Source organism: Athalia rosae, chromosome 1, assembly GCF_917208135.1.
Source record: "Athalia rosae chromosome 1, iyAthRosa1.1, whole genome shotgun sequence".
In the NCBI taxonomy this organism is placed as follows: Eukaryota; Metazoa; Arthropoda; class Insecta; order Hymenoptera; family Athaliidae; genus Athalia; species Athalia rosae.
This window is the reverse complement of record NC_064026.1, coordinates 4,951,565-4,975,714: the sequence shown is the minus strand read 5'-3', so window position 1 is coordinate 4,975,714 and position 24,150 is coordinate 4,951,565. Positions and strand designations below refer to the sequence as shown.

The 24,150-nt window shown below is 42.8% G+C and overlaps 1 protein-coding gene across 4 annotated transcripts; it reads left to right on the top strand.

Annotated features, from left to right (window-relative positions):
* Window positions 1–965: 965 nt before the first annotated feature.
* LOC105692965 lies at window positions 966–23,916 on the top strand. Of its 4 annotated transcripts, none has more exons than XM_048653614.1 (9): window positions 966–1,123; window positions 15,497–15,569; window positions 15,688–15,767; window positions 16,190–16,424; window positions 19,238–19,355; window positions 19,453–19,597; window positions 19,705–19,864; window positions 20,110–21,751; window positions 22,169–23,916. In XM_048653614.1, exons 1-8 carry the CDS (start codon window positions 1,092–1,094, stop codon window positions 21,556–21,558), a joined length of 2,292 nt encoding a protein of 763 aa, XP_048509571.1. In that variant the 5' UTR covers window positions 966–1,091; the 3' UTR covers window positions 21,559–21,751; window positions 22,169–23,916. The 4 variants fall into 4 exon arrangements, with proteins under 4 accessions (XP_048509571.1, XP_048509573.1, XP_012267981.2 ...); XM_048653616.1 differs by having other exon boundaries at window positions 19,450–19,597; window positions 19,735–19,864; XM_012412558.3 differs by having other exon boundaries at window positions 19,450–19,597.
* The last annotated feature ends 234 nt before the right edge of the window (window positions 23,917–24,150 follow it).

The following is a 24,150-nucleotide window of genomic DNA, read 5'->3' as shown; positions in this document are numbered from 1 at the left end:
GTCGAAAAATAGCCGTGATTATGCAGCCACTGATGAATAATTATAATATAATTTCAATCGTAAAATTTAAGTCGTAAATTATTAATCATTCCTTCGCTTATGACTGCGGGTTTATTTATCTCGTCCCCCAGATCATATACGAGGTTGGTGTAATTAATGACTAAATTTCCAAAGTAGCTGTATATGTATAGTGTTATTCCGGAATGCGAAAATAATGTTTGCGCGTACAGTACATATTGAAATATCGAGGACATATTTACTGCCAAATAAAATATTCAAAGATTATCCCATAACTTTGTCGATCTAGCAATCGCGAATGTTGGAATATGCTGGGGTATCGGCTTCCGTTCGTTTGATGCCAAGCAAAGATTGTACCACCGCTATAGTGCTCGGCATTTACCGCTTATTAGGGTATACCGCTAACCTCGTCATTTGCGTAAGAGTATCCCTTAGGAAAAATTCTTCATTTCCAACACCGTATAATAAAAAGTGTTGGAACTGCGTCCGACGACAATCGGTTGTGAATTATTTGAAATTCTGGTGAAAAGCGCGCGAAGGCTGGCGAAGCGCCGGCGCAGGCTACATTTCGCCAGACAACGAACTTCTCGCCTCATTGTTCGAGTCGTTGAAATACGAAAGAAAATGTTCACGTAACAATTACGCAACAATCGCACACGCATAATAAATGTTACGTATTATTCGTAGCTCAACTCATCCACGCACCAGGCATCGAATCATTCGTCCAGCTTACCAGTTACGAGCGGAACGAACGCAGGGCGGATTAGATTTGAAAGCTGCTGCTCCCTCCGGAGTCCGCAGCGAGAAGTATAGTTCCGCCGGTTCCGTGAACCATCGCAGGTTCCATTTCCAAACGCTGGTGCGCCCCACTCTTGGTTTTCGCTTGTGTGTAGCCTCCGTCGTGTACCACGTGACGAAAACATCGCGTGACGTCAGGCGCAGCAAGCACCAGCAACCAGCTGCCAGTTCAACATGGCTGACCTGTGAGCAGCGGTGGTGCTAGCGAGCTCTCCTGCTTTGTCCGCCGATTTAGTTTGTTGTGTAATCATTGTTTTGTGTTGCGACCAGCTAATATGATATCTTCGATCGTCTCGCGGCTCGTCATGTAAGTATTCTATCGTTCTGTAGTTAATAACTCTCAGAAATATGTGAAATGAAATCATCTGCACGGTCACCGCCATGGCGATCCGAGGAGAATTGGTAACGACGAGCGAGCGTTCGAGCTCGGGTCGAGGGCCTATTTGACAGCTATGTTGAAAGTTTTCAACCCAAGAATAAACCGAAACTACACCTCCTCGTTCCTGTCCGTCGAGTATTTCATCTGCCAGCAGAGCTGATCGATAGATTCTCGCTCAGAATTTATTTCATCTCGTCAAACGTCGTTAAGCTGTAGTGCAACGTTCAGTTGCATGGGTAACTTTTTTCTCGATTCTTTATTTTTGATCTCAACCGTTTGCTCTTCCCTTTTGAAGCATCCTCGAGAGAATCGATCGATCGCTTCGTGGAACACTTTAACCGAATCTCCGTCCATTCAATCCTCGAATATAATCGAGATACCGACCGCATTGTCGTCCTACGTGCGAGCGCACAGGTAAGTATAGCGAACGTATCGAAGGAAAAAAAATGATAATTTGACCTCATCTCTCGAACTACGTATGTTTCTCTGTGCTCGAATATTTGGCATACCCGTTACCATTTTCCTAACGTTAAAAATCGATGCTGTGCCCCCCAGTTTGTTACCGCTGCAGCGTTTTGTTGCGGCTGTTACAGCCGGAGCCTTGAGCAAACCAAAAAGTTGCGAACGCTCATTCGGATCCTTTGGGTCCTCGATCCATGTTTTACGACCTAGCTTACGTCAGGCTTGTCAAACATTCATTTTTGTCGGTGATTTCAGCTCACTCGTACCTCGTTTAGAGTTAATTTAGAAAATACATCGACGCTGGTAACTGCGCATTTGAAAAATCATTGCGACAGTTGTGTTGTGCACGTAAATGTACCTAATTAAAAAAATTTCACACGCACATCATTCTAACGATATACGCTGAACAATCGAACAACAACGAGAACGCCTCGGAGAAACGTCTCCGTATCTACCTACCGCCGTGATCGCCGAAGAGAGAGAGAGACGAGAGAACAAAGCAAAACAGAGCGCACGGAGGGCCGGGCTTTTAAACGGTTTAAATAACCGTCGCCCCGACCCCCCCGTCCGACGATAGGTCGGTCAGCTGTTCGAGGCGATTGTAACGTATCTGCGAGAGGCACGTCACAGAATTCTACTTTTCTTTGTGCGTTCGACAGAGGTTTGCACAAACGTGCGGATTCGATTCTCATTCCACCGCAATGCGGTGCTATGTGCATGTTCGCCGCGTCTTATCGGTCGGGTCACACATATGGTCAGATCCTGTCGCGGGTTTTGTCCATGAGCCGCGGTCGATGAGTCACTCCTTCTGGAGATCACTGCCTCGCGGTTTTTTCAGAGTTGCGCGTTTCGCTCGATTTGGAATAAAGTTGGCACAACCGCGCGAATTACGCGTTACGATTCCGCCGAGGTATTATTCTCCGTCGTAAGGTTGCCAAGGATCTACCTTTCGTGTGACGCGAAGCTGATTGGGTCACCTTCCCCAAGCTGTGGAATAGACGAAGCGGTCGCATTTTTTTTTTTTTTTTTTTGCAATCAACGTATAACTGCGCCGATCTTTCGAATTACAGATAACGATGTTTCTAGATATATTTTTCGATAACGCGTACACAGGCGATAACGATAGCAGCGCAGACAATTTAAAAAAGAAGCAAAGAGAAACAAACACTCGTCGAAAATCGAGCACACGATACGGCTCGCCTGGTCTCATTCGATCGTTCGTTATCGAATTAGGTAGGGCAGGTATTGCGGTAGACTTGGCTAGCCAGCACACCGTGCGATCCATTGAAGTTTGTCCTTGGCTGAGATCTCGCTGGCTCGCGAGATTGTTTGCAAGGATCGAGCCGCGTTTGGATAAGTCGGTTAAGTAGTCGTCAGGATTCAAGGTAACATTCACTTCTCGGTAGACAATTTTTATTCAGTTATTTTTTATTTTTCTAATTTCTCTCTTCGAGAGTTATTGAGATTTTTTTTTCCACCTCATTCTTCCAGCCTTCATCCCACCCCTTACCCACGGATAGACCAGCTTCGCCGCGTAGTCGTTATCCCCGATAAACGAACGTTCGTTGCTCGGGCCGCTCGCACGTTTACGTACACATAAATAGGTATGGTGAAACAAAGAGGATCTCCCCGATTCTTCTACGACGTTATGCGGCGTCGTACCATGTAGTTGCGCAATTGCCCGAGACACATGTCTATAATAGAACTGAAATGAGGGAGAGGTGAGTAACGGAGAGAGCGAGTACCTATCTCTACAACAACACGAGCCTCTTTTCGGGGCCCAAATGTCGTAATCCTCGTGCCAAGCAGCGATAGCCAACGGAGTAGCTCGGCACGGATCCAATATCTATGGACCAGAACTCGGGATCGTCGCAAAATTTTGTTTTTAGAATCCTTTATCTCGCTTTCCTAGACAATTCTCTGTTACCCAATAGAACGAAATACAAAGAAACTAAAATACTCGCCATCTAATTGTAATCGACGAAAAAAGTTTCGTATAGAATGTATATGTGTCGTCGGGAGGATGATCATCCGGTTAAAAATTGAGGTGCTCCGTAATGCGCTCAGGAGGGTTGCGTAGTCACCGATCCATTCGGGGGAGTGTGTACTCTCCAGGATCTTCTGAAAAGCTGCAGGAGACCTCCGTAGCTCCGCGTTCGGGAACGCAGTTGTTGGATCGATGGCGGGGGTGGCAACTGAAAACCGCCCTTACACTTCACTCCGTTCTTCTTCCGTCGTCCCGGACCCGGAGAGCCGGGTCTTCACGCCGGTCGATATATTATTTCCCTCCCCTTTAATAATGTCCTTCTCCTTTGCAGCAGAAACTCCAAAGTTTCGCTTCGATTTTCAAATTACACCGTGTCCACCCACCAACCTCTCGATGTCCTCTCCGTCCTGTACACGTGACTTGAGTTCGTACCCGTGTGACGTAATAACTACGAGCAGCTGGTCGTCCTCTTTGGTCAACGACTTCCTGTCTCTCACACGGTTGCACGTAGTGGTACACAGTACATAGGCGGCACATACATGGATTTGTGTTATACCCGTGATCATACCCATTTCGGTGAATGACATTTTCGACGAACGGTTTCGACTACGGCAAGCACTCTTTTAATCTCCTCTGGTGATAGTGCTCAATGAAAAATTTGGAGTTAACTGAGGTGTGTCAGACAGTTGAAACACACGAAAAATAGTATTTCTTGATCTGCTGCAAAATTTATCGAGTCCTTGATACCATCATTCGAACGTTGAATAATTTTTTTTCTCTTTCTTTTTTATCGATGACGCGATCTTCAATCGGTCTAATCAACACCTACGCTTCGTTATACCTACGAACACCGGTCAACGGTGGAAATATTCGCGGCAAAAATGTACGGAAACATGAGATAGTTTTACCGTAAGCCTGAAAAATTTTTGTATGGTAGATTATTTTTCCTCAACGCTCACCTGTAGCTGTAGTCGAAGATTGATTTTCAGGCATCCTCAGTCGTCAGGCGTCGTAAATTATAATATCGCAGGTATACGCGGTATTTGATATTCTGGTTAGAAGCCGCCTGACGCAATCATCGTCAGGAGGTGGTTCGTTATAATAATTAAGAAATTTTTTCCGCGCATAGCCTTTAATTACGGTACGGGTCACAGCTTCCTGACTTAGCTACGACGCACTTGTCATAGGTCTAGTTGCCGGGTCGGGTCGGGCAACGACATTTTTAGAAGGAAAAACTAGTTTTTAGAAGAAAATGTGTTTGGGTCGATGTTTTTTTTTCTTCTCTCGCTGCCTTGCACTTGAAAAATAACTCGAAATTGGAAAACTAAAGTTTCTCATACACGTGTTATGAAAAATTGCAAATCCACAAATTAAGAGCAGCTAGTCTTACCCTCAACGTAACCCTTGACATTATTTTCAAGGAGTTCGCATCTCCTTCGGTGAATTACAGGGCCGTATAAACCCGGCCACGCCACCTTCCAGTTGGAGATCCTCGTTATTTTTTTCCCTTCTCAATTACCCCAGCGGAATTCTTCGTAGATCATTTTTCTTTTTTTTTTTTTTTGCCATCTTGAAAAAGCTCTGCGGTTAAATAAGATGTGCTTCTAGTCCTCTATATTTCTAGCCCTCTCACATTTTCGTCTTGCCTATTTTGAGCCACAGCATCAGCAGCGATAAGAATATTGTTATTTTCGATGGTGTAGCGTATAGCTAAGGAACATGACCCGATCACTCAGAGTCACCGAGTGTACGCGCGGCTCGGTTGTGCGCTTTGTTTATGATGGCTTTAAGGTCGTGGAACTCGAATCTCTCGCTTTTTTTTGCCGACTCTATTATACACCATTTTCTCTTTTATTCTTTTACCCGATAACGAGATTGTCTAGAGGCGAGAGTCAGCGCGAGCGCTTTGATCAGCGCCTTTCTTCCATTTTCTCCCCTGCTCGCGCGCGGTGTACCTTGAGTTTTTTTTTTTCTTTCTTTCTTTCTTTCTGCGCCATTTCAAACTCTCGTTATATTCTATTTCTCACTTTGCTCGAGTATAGCGAATAGAAGGTGGGGAGAAAATTCTCAAAAAAGGGCGAAACGTAGAGCAGAATTTAGCCGAAGATTTTGAATATTATTTATACATGGGTGTTACCACACGATACGCACGGGCGAGGCTGCGATTTTGACCGAATCGAACGAACAACTGATATCGACTTTCGGTATTAAAACAGATTAGATCTTGTTATTCTAGTCGTTGACTCTGCGGGAAATTTTCGATCGATCAACAATCTGATTAAAAGAGCGCTGTCAAAAACTGGGACAAGGTTAGACGCGAATAGAGGTATATAGCAGTAGGTTGTGTCCGCGTGTTTTGCATCGGACACCAAAAGCCAATCATCCGATCGCGGTATCGCGTCATGCCGTATGTGGAAGTATATGCTAATATCGAGAAGCTGAAGTATCCGATTGCTTAGACGTGTAACTTCGTTGACGTTTCATTTCTGATTTTGATTTGATTTTTGATGATCATCTTTTGTATTCTTTAATTTTTTTTTTCGAATCAAATGAAATTTAGTTTGAGAAAATGTTGGGAAAATTTTCCTCCCAAAATCACACCGGTCTACCAGTACACCAACCGCGGAAAAATAGCAATAAATTTGGCGTGTCTGCGAATCTGATCTCGAGTTTAGGGGTGAATGCACGTGCGCGCGGATGACCCTGCGTGACCGGGAATGACCCGGGCGTATACGAGCGGAGGTGCGACCGTGTTTCCATATCAAACCCCGAGGCGGACTATTTCGTCTAGTCGACGGAGTCGGAGGAAGACTAGGAGAGCGGGGTGTAGGATAGTTATACGTACACCGGCGAACGGCAGCTCTGCGGGGATCCTATAGCGTGTTGTGCTCTTCTTCTCGTTTAAATATAAATCGGACCTCTCGAGGTGGTGGGCTCTAGTCTCGGCGTCGCGACGCTCGTGTAACAGACGGTGCAGGCGCGACTCGCCGCTTCTATCCCCGATCGGTGGTTGTGTCGGTGCAACGAAAAACCCGGTAAAATTGGTCTCGGCGGTCCGACGACCGCAGGGCGCCCGCATATACCGTACTCGACCTGCATGACTTTTTCGCTCTCGTCGGGCCTCCTGTCTTCTTCTGCTTCTCGGATTATTCGGCTCATCCTTTCTCTCCGATCTATAACACGTGACTCGCACTTTATATACCAGCGAGGACTCCGAGACCTCCCGAACGGGGATACACACCTCCGAATTCGGCTACCGATCCGCGAGGGAAAATCCCGTCTCGTTATATCCAAACACTGCCGAGCAGAAGAGCAGCATCCAATCCTGCAACATCGCCACTCTTTGCAACTTACACTCGTACAGCTGGGAGACTACGCCTCCTAGTTATTTCGCTACAGAAGAGCCGTCCAGAAATAATCTGCGGGAGTTGTCGATCCCTCGGCATCTGCGGTGGTGGAAACCGCCGACCACGTGGCCATTTCACTCGAGGGGGGATATTTTCAGAGGAATTATATCGAGAAAACAAAACGAAACGGAATAATAAGCAGTCGCTGTGTTGGACGAGCTTTCAACCGATCGACGCTACAGAAAGCTTAAGAACGTTCGTCACTTTCAGAGTCATCATTTTTCGTAAAGTTTGCAAGGTATTCCGCCGATGCACCATTCGAATGACTTGGTCTTGCGGACGTCCTGATTGACTCGTCTATATTTAAACCGACCGACGGTACCAACTCGTGAAGACAAAGGCGAAAGGTTGCGACTCTTTGCAGAAGAGATTTACCTGTGCTCGAGATTATTTGCGCAGGTTGACCTCTATAATCTCGAGTTGTGGATCGTGGACGATAAGCTTTCAACTTTTACTCTCAACAGAGATCGTCCGCTGGGGTGACACTCGAAAAGACTTCGAGTCACATCTCCGCTGTGCACGCGGTCTTGAAATCGGAGCGGGTTGTGCAGTTCGTCGTACGGGGGGATCGTTATCTAACCGAAAGCGAGTAACGGAGGAGAGAAAGCGTCGCGGCAGAAAACATGTCCTCCAGAGTGAAGCAAGAGATTCGCATCACCGTGTACTTCAACGACGGTGTAGTCGTCATTTACATCTGATTGCCAGCAATAGATTCGCGTCAAAGTTAGCTACGGCGGGTGGGTATCCACAGATATATGTATAGGAATACAGGCGACTCTACCGAGCGGCTCATTGTCAGCCAAAGATCGAGTCGCGGGTAGAGGAAAGAAAGGAAGGAAGGAAGGAAGGACAAAGAAAGATAAATGGCCTCGGAGCAGCGTTGGCTGGTGGTGCTTCTGGAGCTCGTCTTCCAGACCCGCCATCAGCTATTCGGACAAAGGATCGGGGAGGACCTGCGAAGTCCTTGTACCTCGGCGAGTATGGAACAGAAAGAACAACCGACGAGGCAACGGTTAAATCCTGAAAATTCAACCTCTTCCGTCCTCCCGATGATCAAAGCTCTTCAGTTCTTGGGATCAGCTTGTTAGGTTAGAACTATAAGCGTCAACGCTGCTCGCTCCCGTCTCGTTAAGAACATCGCCACAAAGAACCTCGTGACACGCGCGAACTGCAATGCCAGAGCAATGAGTGAGACGGAGTAACCGAGCTGCTCGTTTTCTTCTAAAGTCGACTCCCCGTATTTTTGGGGGAACTTATTATATCTCGTCATCTTCACGTTTTACGAGCTCCATTCTTGTTCCCACTCACGCTATCCCGGTCTACGAAGACTCTCCTCTCCACTCCGGGCATAAAAATTTAGTGTGAAAAATATCCTACCGTATCACACACGCGCTGAAAAAAGATTTAGGATCAAGCATGTAACGAAGTTAGGACTGGAACAGCTCTGCATAAAAATACCGAGGGAGTCGCGAGCCTCGGCAGGATCTCACAATGAGTCACCGCGGCAGACTTTGGTGCTCAGGCCGCCTTGCAGTGCTTTGTGCGTTGGAGCATCGACGGGTCATCGCACCGGGTCTAAAACCAACAGACTCTGCCTTTTAATCCCTTTGCATTGTTCGGCGTTGATCCGTCGATTGTGACCTATCGGGTGTTCGGTGGCTCGATTCGCAGGTCAATGCCGAACGTCCGCACCAGCGGAGAAGGTCATACTAGACGAGGAGCGAGTTCGATTGATTCGCGATAAGTGATTGAGAGAAAAGTTTCCCGCTATCTCGCGACGGCCGGTCATCGTTTCGCGGTAAGTCTCCCCGCTCCCACCGTCCCCGTCATCGTAAGAGATGCTGAGCTGACTGAGCTGCTCTTCGTCGAGGCAGCGCCAACTGGAGTTCCCAGTTCGTTCTTCGATCTCGTACGCGAAAGTCCTCCACTGGAAAAAGAATAAACGCTTTGTGTGCTGCTCACCTTGTCAATCGTCGATGCGCAACTGAATAAACCGCGGATAAATTGCGTTTCAAAGTTCGGATTGGTCGATCGATTTAATCGACTTTTTTCCCGCCCCGCAATCTTCACTCGATCTTACGTTGGAACCACGCTGCTGTACTGTACTTGAAGAGGATATTCGTCGGTCGGTCCGTCGCAACGACGTCAGTTCGCATCACACCGTTTCTTTAACGAGAACAAAGGAAGCGGTATTCCTCCTTCGCTCACGAATTTATCGCAACTCTGAGATTAATTCGAGCGAAACGCCGACGATCCTTGCAGCGCGCATCAAAGAAGATAAGAAGCAAAAAGATTGGAAACATCGGGGAATTCGATTCTCGGAGTTCGGGCAGCCTTTGAGGACCTTTTTAACGAGTGAATTAAACAGCTATCTCGCGATCTCCCCTACGGCTGTAAGATGACTTGCTTCACACCACCGGGGCACAGAAACGAACCAGTCGTCGTACCGACCATCGCCTACTACACGAGGAACGTTCACACCCCAATCTTCCAAACCGTCACAGTTGTCAGCACCGTTTCCGTTGTCTCACTTCCTTCACCTCTCAAGATCTACCCAAAATAATAACTCCGAAGCAGAGACGACGATTTCTTTTTTCGGCAACAGTATGAAGAAAAATAATCCAGCCGCTGTTTGCACGTGCGTGTTCTCGGTTCAACGACATCCCACAATCGATTGATCAAAAAAAAAGATTGGACAAAGAATTAGGAAAAGAATTATCACCTTTGGATCTGCCTAAGTTATTTCCGATTGATCTGTGTCTTGTTCTTCCTTTATTACACTAAAAAGAAAAAAAAACTAGAATACATTGAATAAGTTGTTTATCTTAGGGCCTTGCGACGTTAACATCCCGTGATGTTTACGTGGAAATATAGCATGGTCTCGCCGGTAAGGCGCGTGTGCGCCGATTCAAAACCGGATATATAGGTCACCATGTGTGGTGGGTACACGCCTAAATATAGAGGCTGATGAAATTTTCGTTTGAAAAAAAATTTTTACCTCGTTATTATATCTAGCGACAGTTAACGGGCGTGTCTATCTGAATTTCCCAACTCATCCATTCACCTGTCAAAAATGAAACAAACTGACTGAATTTCAGAGAAAATATATTGACAGCTGTATAATACACCGAGTCGAAACATGAACATTGCCTCCGAGAAACGGTGACAAAATTCTCCTGTACCACTGTAAATCAAAAATTAATCACGAATTCCCAGAGTTAAATTATCTACTTTGAAATTCATTACTACGAGGCGCCGGCATCCGCGAGAAACTTGTCAGTTTTTCCAAATACATGAAAATAAAATAAGAAATAAATTACAATTTGGCGTGAACGTTAATTATTTTGTTCTCATCATCTCCGCCATGTCCTCCGAGCTCGTTACTGGTCTATTTCTTTCGAGTACTACGCGAGGAAAATGAAAAAAGAAATGGAGTAATAAAAGAACTAAAAATTGTACCAATCACTTGAGCAACGGGATTTACCTATACACCTGAGATAAATGACGCCCGTTATTTTCTGCGAAGGTTATAACGTTTCTAATATTTTTTAGATCTAGCTAGTAAACAGACGCATCATATGATCATGGAAGGAAGGATCCGATTGCGGTATCACTCCGACCGGTTTAACAGTCAAGATGTATTTATTGTAACAATAAATCACCAGCCGACTGACTAATACTTGTTAAAAAATTCTTTTATACCAGTGTTTACCTTATCCACCCGAAAATATTTAGATCTCGAATTTACAATGCGATTTCTCTAAAGTCGTATCCACGTGGGCGGGAGATCATTGAATGGCTTTGATCCAGATTGCACTATAACCTGCAACCACGGTTGGATAAGTCGGTAATTCCTAGCGATACACAGATCATTAAATTTTGGCACATGTGCCGCGTCCGACACGCACGACTCGCATGTTACACAGAAATGAATCCACCGACTTCGACAAACGACGAAGATTATCCCGCATATGTTGCACCGGTATGACAATGATTAATTTCACTTAAATCCTCTTCGGTAAGATCGCCCTCTTGATAGCGGGAAGATCGCCAACGTCTTTACCTAAATCGTTCAAGCTCATTATAATCGAAGCCAAATGAACAATAAGTTAATTGATCGCGTGAATTTAAATTCACTCGATGTGCCAAGATAGGGAATAAAAATGTCAAATCTGAATCATTGCGCTCCGAACTAGCTGCGGATTTCTTTTTAAATAAGAGCGAAGAGAGGAAGGCTGGTAGTCGCCTTTGCGAACTGGCTGCGTGCACTTTTGCTCCGTTCGAGCGAGCAGCCCGCGAACAAAGCTTTTCGGTTTCCTTGCAGTGACCTTCGTCTCACTCGCAAATTTATTTGCGAAATAAGTTTGTTCCGCGGTCTAGGTCTCAGTTGAGGATTTCTCAAGTATTTCTGCTGCAGCTCGCAGCCACGCAGAGTGCGAGTATACGATCTGGACGTAGCGTGGGTGGACGGGCGTTATATTATTCGACGTTTTGGATCCACTCCAGAGGATTCGCTTTAACGTTAAACTATGACTCGGCGGTACACGCATAGAGTCTAACGGGATGTCCAAAAGGTTTTTCCCGTTCGGTTCGTGCGAATTTGATCATTGAAAATGTTCATCCCCACTTTTATCGGGCGTCAAGTCGACGCCGAGTAGGTGGATTATTGCGTCCGTCACCCCTACGGAGCTGTTTATTTAAACTCCGTTGCGGAATTGGCGTGAGCGCAGTAGTCGTCGAGTGTCGAGTAGAGAGTTGACCGGAAAAAACGGAATCAAAATCACTGGCTCGGTCTCGATATTCTGCATAGAAGGATCTAGCGTTCGATCGAAAACCGCCTGAAAGAGTACTTGGAATACATTGCGGTACTCAAAATTGCAACCGATAGTAGCGAACACGGGATTTATTTTGCTGGGATTGAAAAAAATCGGTTTTTTTTTATTTTTTTTATCTAACTACCGGTGCAGTACGGGACTTTGATCGCGATCAGAGGCTGTCGACATGATTCTTTTATACCACGTCGAGGAGGAGGTTTTTTACGTTATTTGTCCACGGGACAGCGACAAGTACGTGATCATCTACAAGATTTAGGGGAACCGGATGGCGCGTCGCAGGAAGTCCGCGCGTTTTCGGGGCGTCGTTAAAGGTATGGTAAAAAGTTAGTGAAGTACTGCAGCAGTGCAGTGCAGTGAAATACTTTGAACCTAATGTCCCACTGCGTTTTTACTACCGATGATTCGTCATAAGATCGGTGTTGAAAGCTAACCCTGCTGTCTTGTAGAAAAATAATCCAAAACGTTGATAATTATCTGTACAATGAATGACAAAATTTCTTCCGATAATTTCGTTCTTCGATCTTATGAGGAGATGTGATTAGCTGGGCAGGAGGATATAGTGGATGTATTTTATGGAAGCTGTCCAAAGTATAGCGACAACTCAGCGAGTGTATTCAAGATTTAGGGGGTCCGGACGTGCGCGGTGATTCCCTTCCGGAATTATCCCTCTCGGGGAATTACTCAATTAATTAACCCTTCCCAAGGAGAGAAAGGACCACAAGAAGTAGTGGGATTAGCAAAACCAGGATGGTGCTCTTCCACGGGTTGGGTTCCGGGATAATGTATTATATATATAACTTCTCCTGTAGGCGAAACGATGCTGCACACAGGACGGTTTCCGGACCTTGAGTTTCCTCTGATTTTTTACTCAAATACTAGCATTGCATTGAGATGTAATTTGGAGTAGAATTTTGAGATTTGTTTTTCGTTTTTTTCAATTTTGAGCTCAAAAATCAAAATGTATTTTTCGGTGGGTTCTAAAGTTTTTCGAAGTCAGTAATCCGTATTTGCTACCAAAATTGGTTTAAACATCGAAATAATTGAATTATCGCCAATTTTTCACTTTTCAGAGCGAAAAAATTGAGATATCTCGAGAAGAAAAAATCGTAGCTCAATGTACTCAACGGATTCGTGTTCCTGGGGTCAAAATACATCAGAAAAGTGTCCTGCGATCGATTTTGACAATACTTCATTTTTAGCCCAAAAATCGAAAAAATCGAAAGGGGTACCCCTTGAAATTTCTTCAATTTTCGACCAAAAAAAAATATTTTATTTTAACTGCTATTCTGATGTATTTTGATCCCAGGAATCCGAATTCACAAGTTAAATTGACCTATCTATTGAATTGATCGAGATATCGCCAATTTTTCGATTTTTGGAGCAGAAAAATTGAGATATCTCGAAGGGAAAAAATCGTAGCTCAATTTGACCGACGGATTCGTGTTCCTGGAGTCAAAATACGTTAGAAAAGTGCCATACAATGAAATTTAAAAAATAAAAAATTTTGGTCAAAAATTGAAAAAATCCAAAGGGGTACCCCTTGGAATTTTGTCGATTTTGGGTCAAAAAAAAATATTTTATTTTATATGCTATTCTTGTGTATTTTGACCCCAGGAATCCAAATTCATAAGTTAAATTGATCTATCTACAAAATTGATCGAGTTATCGCCAATTTTTCACTTTTCAGAGCGAAAAAATTGAGATATCTCGAGAAGAAAAAATCGTAGCTCAATGTACTCAACGGATTCGTGTTCCTGGGGTCAAAATACATCAGAAAAGTGTCCTGCGATCGATTTTGACAATACTTCATTTTTAGCCCAAAAATCGAAAAAATCGAAAGGGGTACCCCTTGAAATTTCTTCAATTTTCGACCAAAAAAAAATATTTTATTTTATATGCTATTCTTGTGTATTTTGACCCCAGGAATCCAAATTCATAAGTTAAATTGATCTATCTACAAAATTGATCGAGTTATCGCCAATTTTTCACTTTTCAGAGCGAAAAAATTGAGATATCTCGAGAAGAAAAAATCGTAGCTCAATGTACTCAACGGATTCGTGTTCCTGGGGTCAAAATACATCAAAAAAGTGTCCTGCGATCGATTTTAAAAATACTTTATTTTTGGCTCAAAAATCGAAAAAATCCAAAGGGGTACCCCTTGGAATTTTGTCGATTTTGGAATAAAAAATCAACACTCTTTCAAATCAGGTTTTTCATGCTATTCTTATGTATTTTGAGCTCAGGAATTCGAATCCGCAGGCCAAATTGATCTATCCATGAAATTGATCAAGTTGTCGCAAAGTTTTCACTTTTCGAAACCGAAAAATTGGAAACAGAAGAGAAAAACGAGTTGAACAAAATCAGAGGCTGAAAAATTCTCGATTTTTCCATATAGGATCGAGCTTAGCGCAAATAAAGTCAACATAAGTCAGTCATGTGCGGCGCACAATGAATTTCCGCGTTATGTAATGTGATGCTGCACTGTCGGGAGCCACACTGCTGGACTACATGACATTGACAATAATCATCGTATTACCTGGACCGGACATCATAATTATAATCGCCAATTGTCAACGCATCGCCAGTGGTAACCGGCTACCAGTTCTAGTTACTCCGATGATCTTTATAGTTGTGACCTGTGGTCAACATCGGTTGGATATTTTTCAATTACGCGATGCGTTTCCGCGCAGTCTGTGACCGGTCAGGCTTTTCCGCGAGTCTTCGGCAGTTCGAGAATATTTGCTCGGGCAACGGGCGCGGTAGCCGTAGCCAAAGCCGAGCGATAAGCGAAAATCCGAAAATAGAGCTTCTTCTTCGCACACGTACAATAATACATATACGTAGCAGCGAACGCGTGCAGGCTCTTTTGACGGGCTACAGCTCATGCTGCAGCACCGCGGTGTCAGGAACGGGCGGGACCAGCTGCACCAGTCTTTCGCCTGGAGTCTTTCAGTCTCGATGTTGTGCGTGCGCCCATCGATAATCAGACGTTATTTTTTTCTCCGACAAACATGGATACGTTAACGTCAACCCGTTCAGATTGTCATTGCTATTATTTCGTTGAGAAAATCTAACTGTAAGCGTTCAAAAACCAGATCATCTTCAACGCGCCAGTTGACAAATTTGGGACTGTAGGAGTTTTTGATTACTCTCGAATTCGTTTCAGCGAAAAGAATACTGCGATGCGAGTTATTGAGCGGTTATGTTAACGAGAAAGAATCTGAAGGTGTCTGAAATTCTGTTGGCGATGCCTGTGGTGATACCTCATAAAACGTTCGGCTGATCGCATCGTGATGAAGATCACTGATACAATCTATGAAGAGAGGTCACTAAATACACGAAAGAAAAAAGTCAATACGGCGCAAAGTCCTCTATCGAAAATGAAGGACGTGATCAGTCCCGAACAAATCGACAGTGACGTGCAGATGATGATCGCGGGTCCATTAACCGTGATGAGAATGTTTCATGGAAGTAGCATCGCCCGAGTCCGAAAATCTCTCGAAAAGTTGCCCATCAAGTTGACTCTGGGGAATATCGGAATCTTGACGGTGTCGCTCGCTTCCTTGATGCCACGCTCTTTCACTTACATTCTCGTCTATCCGATTTTCAGATTGGTCTTCGGTACCCTCTACCCGGCCTACGCATCTTACAAAGCTGTGCGAACGAAGAACGTCAAAGAATATGTGAGTCACGTGCATTTTATAGAATGATCTTAAAGTCATTCAACCGGTCTTCTTTTTTGTCGTTCAGAAATGCGTGTAAATTTTATTCTTCTAACCGACGACGCTGTTCTTTTTCAAGGTAAAATGGATGATGTATTGGATAGTGTTTGCCCTGTTTACGTGCGCAGAGACGTTCACAGACGTCTTCCTGAGCTTCTGGTAAGAAAACGCAATAAAATTATTATCCGCGATCAATCGATAAAACGATAGAGAAACACAGCTGATTTATTCGCGTATCCGCTTACAATAAGAGTTTACGATACCCACCGCGTGTGCGTGAATTTTCAGGGGGCAACAAACTTTCTCTCCCTTTTCATAGAATCCAGCTCCGCATGGGGAATTCCGTTAGTCTAATTTCAGCCGGCATAGAATATCGGCTTACTAACTCACGCACTTCAGAGACGCTGTCTTTGCCCCTTCCCCTATCTAACAGCGCTCTTCATCGCGTGATTCTTTTTTTTTTAATTTTTCTTCGTCGTTTCTTCCCTCCCTTCCATCAAATATGGGTGTGGCTGCACATTTCATATTATAAATAGCCGGTAAATAGCTGATTATTAATTACCCTCGACCCTGCGAATCAGGTTCCCCTTCTACTACGAGATAAAGATAATCTTGGTGCTCTGGCTGCTGAGCCCGGCGACCAAAGGGTCGAGCATTTTGTACCGCCGTTTTGTCCACCCCGCCTTGAGTCGTCGTGAGGCAGAAATTGACGAGGCTCTCGCTCGTGCCACCGAGCAGGGATACACCGCTGTACTTCACCTTGGATCACGGGGTGTCAACTATGCTACCACCGTTCTTATGCAAACTGCGATCAAGGTAAGTTCATCAATATCGCCCCGATAACCCGATGGCGGCGATACCACTAATTGTAAGAATATGTGACGCACCGATCGAACATTTTGATTTTTTTTCTTTCCTGCTTGTTATTGATTTTGGTTCAGTTTGATAGTTTACATCCGGAAGAATCACTGCTTTTCTCTCCCCTGAACCGCGAATATATTTCGAATTGAATACATAGGTGCAGCACTCGCTTACATGACTAACTTTTTAGCTGCGCTCGCTACGCCTTAATTATCGAAAAGAAACGAAATAATAAAAACCTGTTAAAAGCCACGTGACGTAGATGATCACGTTGGGAAAATAAATGCAATTTCTCCCTGACCGTTTCCTTTAACCCTGCGTTGAATATTCTAACGACAGAACTTCCCCAACGTGGTACCAAGCTCGACTTCGACGAGTGCCCTACCAGCCAGCCAATCAGACTCGGCGATTTCTAGCTTAGCCATGCCAAGAGCGCCGAAGGAGATCGGTAAAGACACCCCAGACTCCTCGCCCCGAACATCTCGGCGACGTACCAGAAGCGATTCGACTACAAGCAGCAACAATTATTACGCCTACGACTCAACGCCACCGAGTTTTGACGAGCAAGGAATTCACGATGTTTCGACCGACGAGGAGTCGATCTACGAACCGGAACGGGAGTACGAACGTCTCGTTGATAAGCCAGCTGAAAAATCGAAGAAAGAAAAAGTGGCGACGCCTCACCGGGCCGACAGAATGCAGACAAGAGCAAAGGCGAGGAATACCCGTAGAGAGAAAACTAGTAGATCCGAAGAGCGGCCAGTCGTCGATTTTGAATTTAGCGACGAAATAGACGAATAATAACTCAACGGTTTCATCATACGAGACTCAAAGACTGGAATTTATTCCCGTAAAGTTGTAGAGGAATTAGTGGTGGTAGAAATTTTTTTTTTTCCCCGTTCATAATCTGTGTCCGAAATTGCATCTCCGTTGTTATCGGTTTGAGTCGGATGTAATGGATGTTAATCAAAATCAAACGACGTGATTGAAGAGTCGGTATACACACCCCATGCATGTATTAATTGACAGTCCGAGTCAATATTTACTGCCTCGTTATTGCTAATTAGTGATCACAAGGGTACCGGAACTTGACGTCGGTAATGAGCTCGTCTATAACGTAATTCGTACACGGTGACTTCAATTCATGGTTTTTTTAATTCACTTTTTTCTTTAATTCGTAATTATACTTATTTTATAAATTTTTTTCCCTACTATTTAGAACTCGGAATGTGCGACGAGCTTTGATAATTGGAAAGCGAGAATTAAAGACCTTTTCTACGTAGTTTTAAAATTAAAAAAACCTGAGACTAATCGCGCGGTGTAGATATAGTTAAAAGCTAAAGTTATAAGTTAAAGGCGTCGCCTACGAATCCAGAAAAAAACAAATTGACCTACGCCGAATAAACTTGATAGTCGACGTTTTTTTCAAAATTCGTAAAATTGGATTCTGTCCGTCAGATTGCTGGCGCAAAACGAACAATATTCCCCAATATAATTCATCCAGACGATAATATTCCTCAGGATCAATACATAGCAGACTGAAAGAAATGATCAACACCTGCATCAACGACTCGTTTGACGATTAGAGTACAGGTTACAATTTTTTATACTTATCTAACGCCATCGCGAATCGAAAAATAATTCGATCTATGCGTTGCGTGCTTTAGAAAAACGAAAAAATTCTTGTTCAATATTTGAGATGCCATACTTTTATCCGTTTGAATTTATTCGTGAACATATAACATAAAAACTATTTTCTAGATTCTTCAGTTATGGTTTATTCATACGATACGCGCGTATATAATTATATGGCCTTGTTATCAGAGAACCTTAAATCGATTTTTCATCGTATGTAAAATTAAGACTGTGTGATAATGATATTCTAGATAATAAGCTGATTCATGCGATAAGAATAATATTGAATGTGGTGCCTTTGAAGTAAAATGATCATTGATAAATCTTTATATTTATTCTTATAATACGTACGTATAATATTTCAAAATGATTCGTCTAACATATATTGTGTAATCGTATGAACATTATTTGATTATTTTATCGCGCAAAATCATTTTGTCAGTGTACATGATAGATAATATTGTATATTTTAAGTTTGTTTTTATATTACACCCAATGCTCCAAAGATCCACTGAATCGCAAACTTTTTTCTTTAAATAAATATTCGTAACTCAACCGTTCGCATAATACATACAGGTATAATTTTTTTTCCTTTCGTCGTATATACTTACGTACACGCACATTGACTCTTTTAATTTCACCTTAAATACCTTCTACTTTCCCTATAATTATCCCTACCCTTCCATTCGTCATCGCGATTATTTTAATTGTTACTATTACTATTATTATTGCCATTATTACGTACGGCATATCTTGTAAACGGCTATACACGCAGCTTTGCTATTCATATAATTTAAATTAATTGGCTGCCGTTGCATTATCTAATTATTAAATTACTAAATATACGCACATTAGATATACACGTATCAAATTAACTACACGCCGTGCTTCGTAGAAAGATCGTATGTAGAATCAATATACATACTTAAAATCCTGCAGTGGTGAAGGCAGATAACAAAATTAACCCTATCCCGTTGGTAAGATTTTTCGCCTATCTTTTTACCTTATTTGTTCAGTTATTATTAGTTTATTATTTTTTTGTTTTTTTGTTTTTTTTTTCAATTTGTTCACCTCAAAGTTTAACTCCGTCCACTCTCGGACCTATAGCAACCTATTATTCGAACGATTTTCAGGGAGGCGGAGGGCTCGTTCAGCAGCTAAAAAAAAGCTACAGCCTGAGCGACCTCACGGGTGAAAAGGAGGATGAGAATCGAAATACGCCTGATACGCGGGACGAGATAGATATGCAAGGTTCGTGTTGTCTACCTCCCCGTCCGCAATTTTTATTCCTATATCTCTTTCCCCATTGATTTCAATTGTAAATGGCGGAAATTATTGCCAACAGCAGAACCTCGTCGCAGAGAGAACCCTGGAAGAAGAGGATACAGCCCGCGCCGGACTCAGTCAGGCAGCAACAGAGTCGACATGTACTTTTCCGAGGTGGACGTTGACGTTAGACAACCAAGGCCTCGGGAACCTATAGCTAGCTTATCGTATGTCAATATCCAATCAAATTTAATTTATGGAATTTGAAGAGAGATTCTTGTTTTTCTTCTTTTTTTCGTGACTCGTGTCGCAACTCACTGATTTGACGTTTCAGTAATATTAGGTCGTCGGACGATATTTCTAGCGGATACAGCAGTGGCGAGGCGTTGCATCCGAGTCGCGTTGGATCTCAGGTCGAGCCCTTGGTCAGGACGTCGAGCGTCGGTGCTAGGACTCGCCCTAAGCCACGATCAACCACCAGGAAAGTACCCGAGGTCGGTATCAGAGATAATAGAGTTCATCTTCCCATGAAACCCTCGTCTGCAGTTTCGATATTCTAAAAAATATAGCATGGCAATAAAAAACGAACGAAAATTTTTTTTTTCTTATTTGTGCATCCAAGTTGTCGAAGAACTCGTTCGATTATTTCCCCACTCAATGATGTAGTTTTCTTTTATGTAAATATTCGACTGCAGATTTTATCAGTTTTAATTCTTATGAATTTGTCGTAAATTTAAAGGACAGCGGTGATGAGGCGAGCGACGTTGACCCTTCGTCTTATCCTAGAACTCCCGTTATTCCTCCTTATTCCCAATCAGGATTTCTTTCCGCGGAACAGGCCTTGGACATTCTGCTTGCATTTGCACAGAACAGTCCAGCTCTCCGAGACGCATTAATTATCGATCACGAATCCATAAAATCGCGAATTGTTGACGAACGAATAATTCACGCACGTGAATCGCCTTCGTATCAGAGTCAATTTTCCTCTACCAACGCGAATTTTCAAACGAGAGATGAGTCTTCCGATAAAGAATCCAGCTCTGAGTTTCTGGATTCGGTTTCGGACGCTGATAATTTTCCGAGTATTGATGATACGCCGGTAAAAAGTCAGAATGTAATTCATGCAAAATTATCGACCCATAGTCCTCCGCTGGACGAATCGAAATCGTTGGAGGGCTCAAAAAACTTGCTTGATTTCGCATTCTCAAATGCGGCTGAATTATCTTCCCACAACTTTGCTTCTGCGCCATCGACATCGATCGACGTTGGCAAAATAACTAATGAAATTTGTCAGAGTAAATTTGACGAACTGAAAGAGCTGATAAGTAGCGCTCGAAAGGCGGTCTCTAACATAATATCATCTGAGGATATTAACGTTGGAAAAAAGATTGAATCGAATATGGATAAACATTTGTTAAGCCCCGCCAGCTATGAACGGCGATCGATATCGAGGAGTAACTCGGACAGCTGCTATAGAGCGGGAAAGTACAACAAAAAACCTGCACCGAAAATACCGGGTACCAAGAGTCAAGATGACTTGGACTCTTCGGCGTCCCAGGGGGCCCTGAAGGCCACTTTAGTGATAAAAACTGGCACCGTTAAAACCGTAACGAGTATCGACGCCTCAAAAGACGTCTTCGTTTCAAGTTCATCCCGTTCCCAGAAGTTTGGAAAGAACGGAAGGCGATCCAAGGCCGCAGCGAAGACGAAGGAGGGGTTATCGAAGCTCCTGACGATACCGAAGACTATCTTCAATACCGCCTTTCACCACAAGGACCACCATGGAAGAGATTGCGACTCGAATTATTCCCCTTCCAGAACTCCGTCGAGATCTCGATCAGTTAGCTTAAGTTCCAGGGAGGAGGTCGGCGCTGAAGATATCAAGGGCAACTCCAATTTGGATTCGGACTTCGAGGATGCACTGCTGAAGGTCGCTGCTCTTGACGAAAAAGCCGAGACTTACGTCGACCTTCGTTCTAATATTATCGATGATTACGCGTCCGATCAAGACTCGAAAAGTGAGGACCTAGACAAGACCGTATACGAACGGGAGGAGTACGAGGAGAAAGTTCTTAGGGGCAGGGGATTATCTGGAAAGAGGGAAGGCGATGAACCGACTATTCCCATTCGTCAAATGTCCCGATCACCCACAAGGATCGCGAAGAAATTCACGAATAATGGCCAGTGATCGGTTTTTTGTTTTATCAAAAAGTAAGAGAATTGGGAGAAGAAAATAACATCGTATATATCGTGGGTAGCAACGTGTTGGATTTTTTGTCTTATCAAGTCCTCCTTCGATATCCTTTCATCCGTTATCCTATTTCTGTGCATCGCCGCCTCCCTGGAGACATCGAAGATGGAAGAAACTTTATATCGATCACGTATGCATTATGCAAATGAATATATTCTCACGACTAACGATAATTGCTCTTGAAGTTGGTCTGATATAACCGTCGCAATGACTAATTTTTTAATGACCCACATTGAAAAATAAATAAATGTATATAGAAAAACACCCTGAAACCACCTGATATTCAATTTTTGTTTTCTCTCATTGTCAATTCGCATAGAATAGGAATATAGGGTGTTGAGATTTGATGTGGTCCAGAGTAGAAACTAAATCTTACAAAATTTTATGGTTATTAACAAGGTTTATATATAAAACGTCCTATGTAAAAAAAAGTATTTGTGAGTGTTTCGATAACATAACATCTGCTACTTGTCTCCAATTCATATATTGGATACATTCTGGCCTGCGCCTTACAGTGAATCACGTATCTCGTTATTTTTAATTCCAGATAACGAGCTTCGCGACTCTTCCCCGCACCAAAAAGCCAAGCAAGAAAAAGGTGCAATGAAACTTGCCAGCTGCTGACCGGATCAATGAGTTGGACTGAATTTTAAAATCGTGAAAAAAAATATCTTACGATTCGGCAACCGCCTTAGCTTCAAAGCGAAAGATGGTGCATGCGTCAGTCAGCTGGGTCAGCAGCAGGAGCAGCAGAATTACACGTTTTTACGTAACAGCGTAATAACTATCGCCGCTATCACAGCTTCGTTTTGCTACCTTATCTTTCACTACAAACGAAGACATCGACAAACTCTTCGTTTTTAAGGGTCTCCGCGGACCAAACGGTGGCAAAATTTTTATCTTGCGTACTGTTTTTTTTTTTTGTATGAAAACACACTAACTGATTGACGACAAATGGCGGTGATGAGTATGGAAGTATGGAAGATAAAAATTTCACCGCTGTTTGGTGCGTTTGGGACCTAATTCTATTGTAACCCCATCGACCATGCCGGATTTTTACACTAACTTCCGGTCACATTTAACCACGCACAGATGCATTATCGTGTGAAGAGGATTGTTTCAAATGTTTTTGTCACAATAGTTGTTTCGTTTTTATTTTTGTTGGTAGTCACAGTCTTGACATTGGACTTCGGAATTTGTTAACTTCGATTAATGTTACTTGTCTGTTGAACCTGCGTTGTAGTTTTAACTGAAGAAATGTAATCTTCCATCAACTGAGAGTCTAACGGATGAAGCGTAAGATTTGATTTTTTTGAACTTTGTCGTTAGTTGCTAAGAATTAGTAATAATCTTCCCTGTTTTACTTATGTGAAATCGTAACATACTTGATTGCATAATTTCCGTACATGACTTGATATACGCATGATATTTATAAATAAATATATCGATATTCTGTTCATATACATATATATTATATATCAATTGGTTGAATAATTGTACTTGCGAAGGTAACGATCGATTCCTATTGTGATAAATTTAAGTACTTTACTGTAGGGTCACAAATTTGAAGATTTTGGTAATAGCTGGAATGGAATACATGTTATTGAATTCTAGTCAGACGAACGTCGATCGACGTACTTTGATATGACCAGTTAGTTGAAACTACCTAAATTGTGCCACGTAAATTATTATTATTGAACTAGTGCTGATTAATTGTTGTTGTTCACAGGGAACTGGCTATCTCTGTTGTATAAATATTTCTGATAGTTATGTATCGGAACTGATTCACGTGATATGAGAACAGTAAATTTGGCCAGAGATTTTCTCGTGTCCTTTCGAAATGAAGGCATATCGAATCTGTGGTACTGGGTGTCTGGAAAAGGATAATTTTTTCTATTTCATGAATTTAATAAGTTATCCTAAGAGGTTTTACACAAACTTGTGATGATAATTTTTAGTCCAATTCTCGTATGCAGAAATAAAAGTTGTTCCATTCTCTAATTTCCGCATACGACGTGTAAATAAAAATAAATTCGTAAACCTAATTTGATAACGTAAAATTTCTAATTGCCGCGTTTGTGGGAAATTATATTTCTACGTATTTGATGAACGTTGTAAGTTCAATGTAGAGAGACTCGTTTCGAATCTGAATTTGTTATAGACACTCTAGATAATATTATGCCTGAGTTCGCGCACAATTGACGACGATCAGCATAATAGTAGTTACGCTAAATATAGCTATAAATGATTTATTTATTAACGTTGAATAAACTTTGCTTCAAGTTCACTAACTAATATGACCTTATGGTTTCTGAATCCGTATATATACCCATTGGTGAAACTGAAAAAAATTTCGTCACGTAGCTCTAAGTACAATAAATGAATTTCAAATAACCATGAGAAGTGCTCTCTGTACACTCGAAACGAGTCACTTCGATGATTCCATGGAATCACCTCGCTGGAACTGGAAAAAATTCATCTTCGAATTTTATTGTCTTCGTGTTTGTACGATACGGTGAGTGAGGTTTG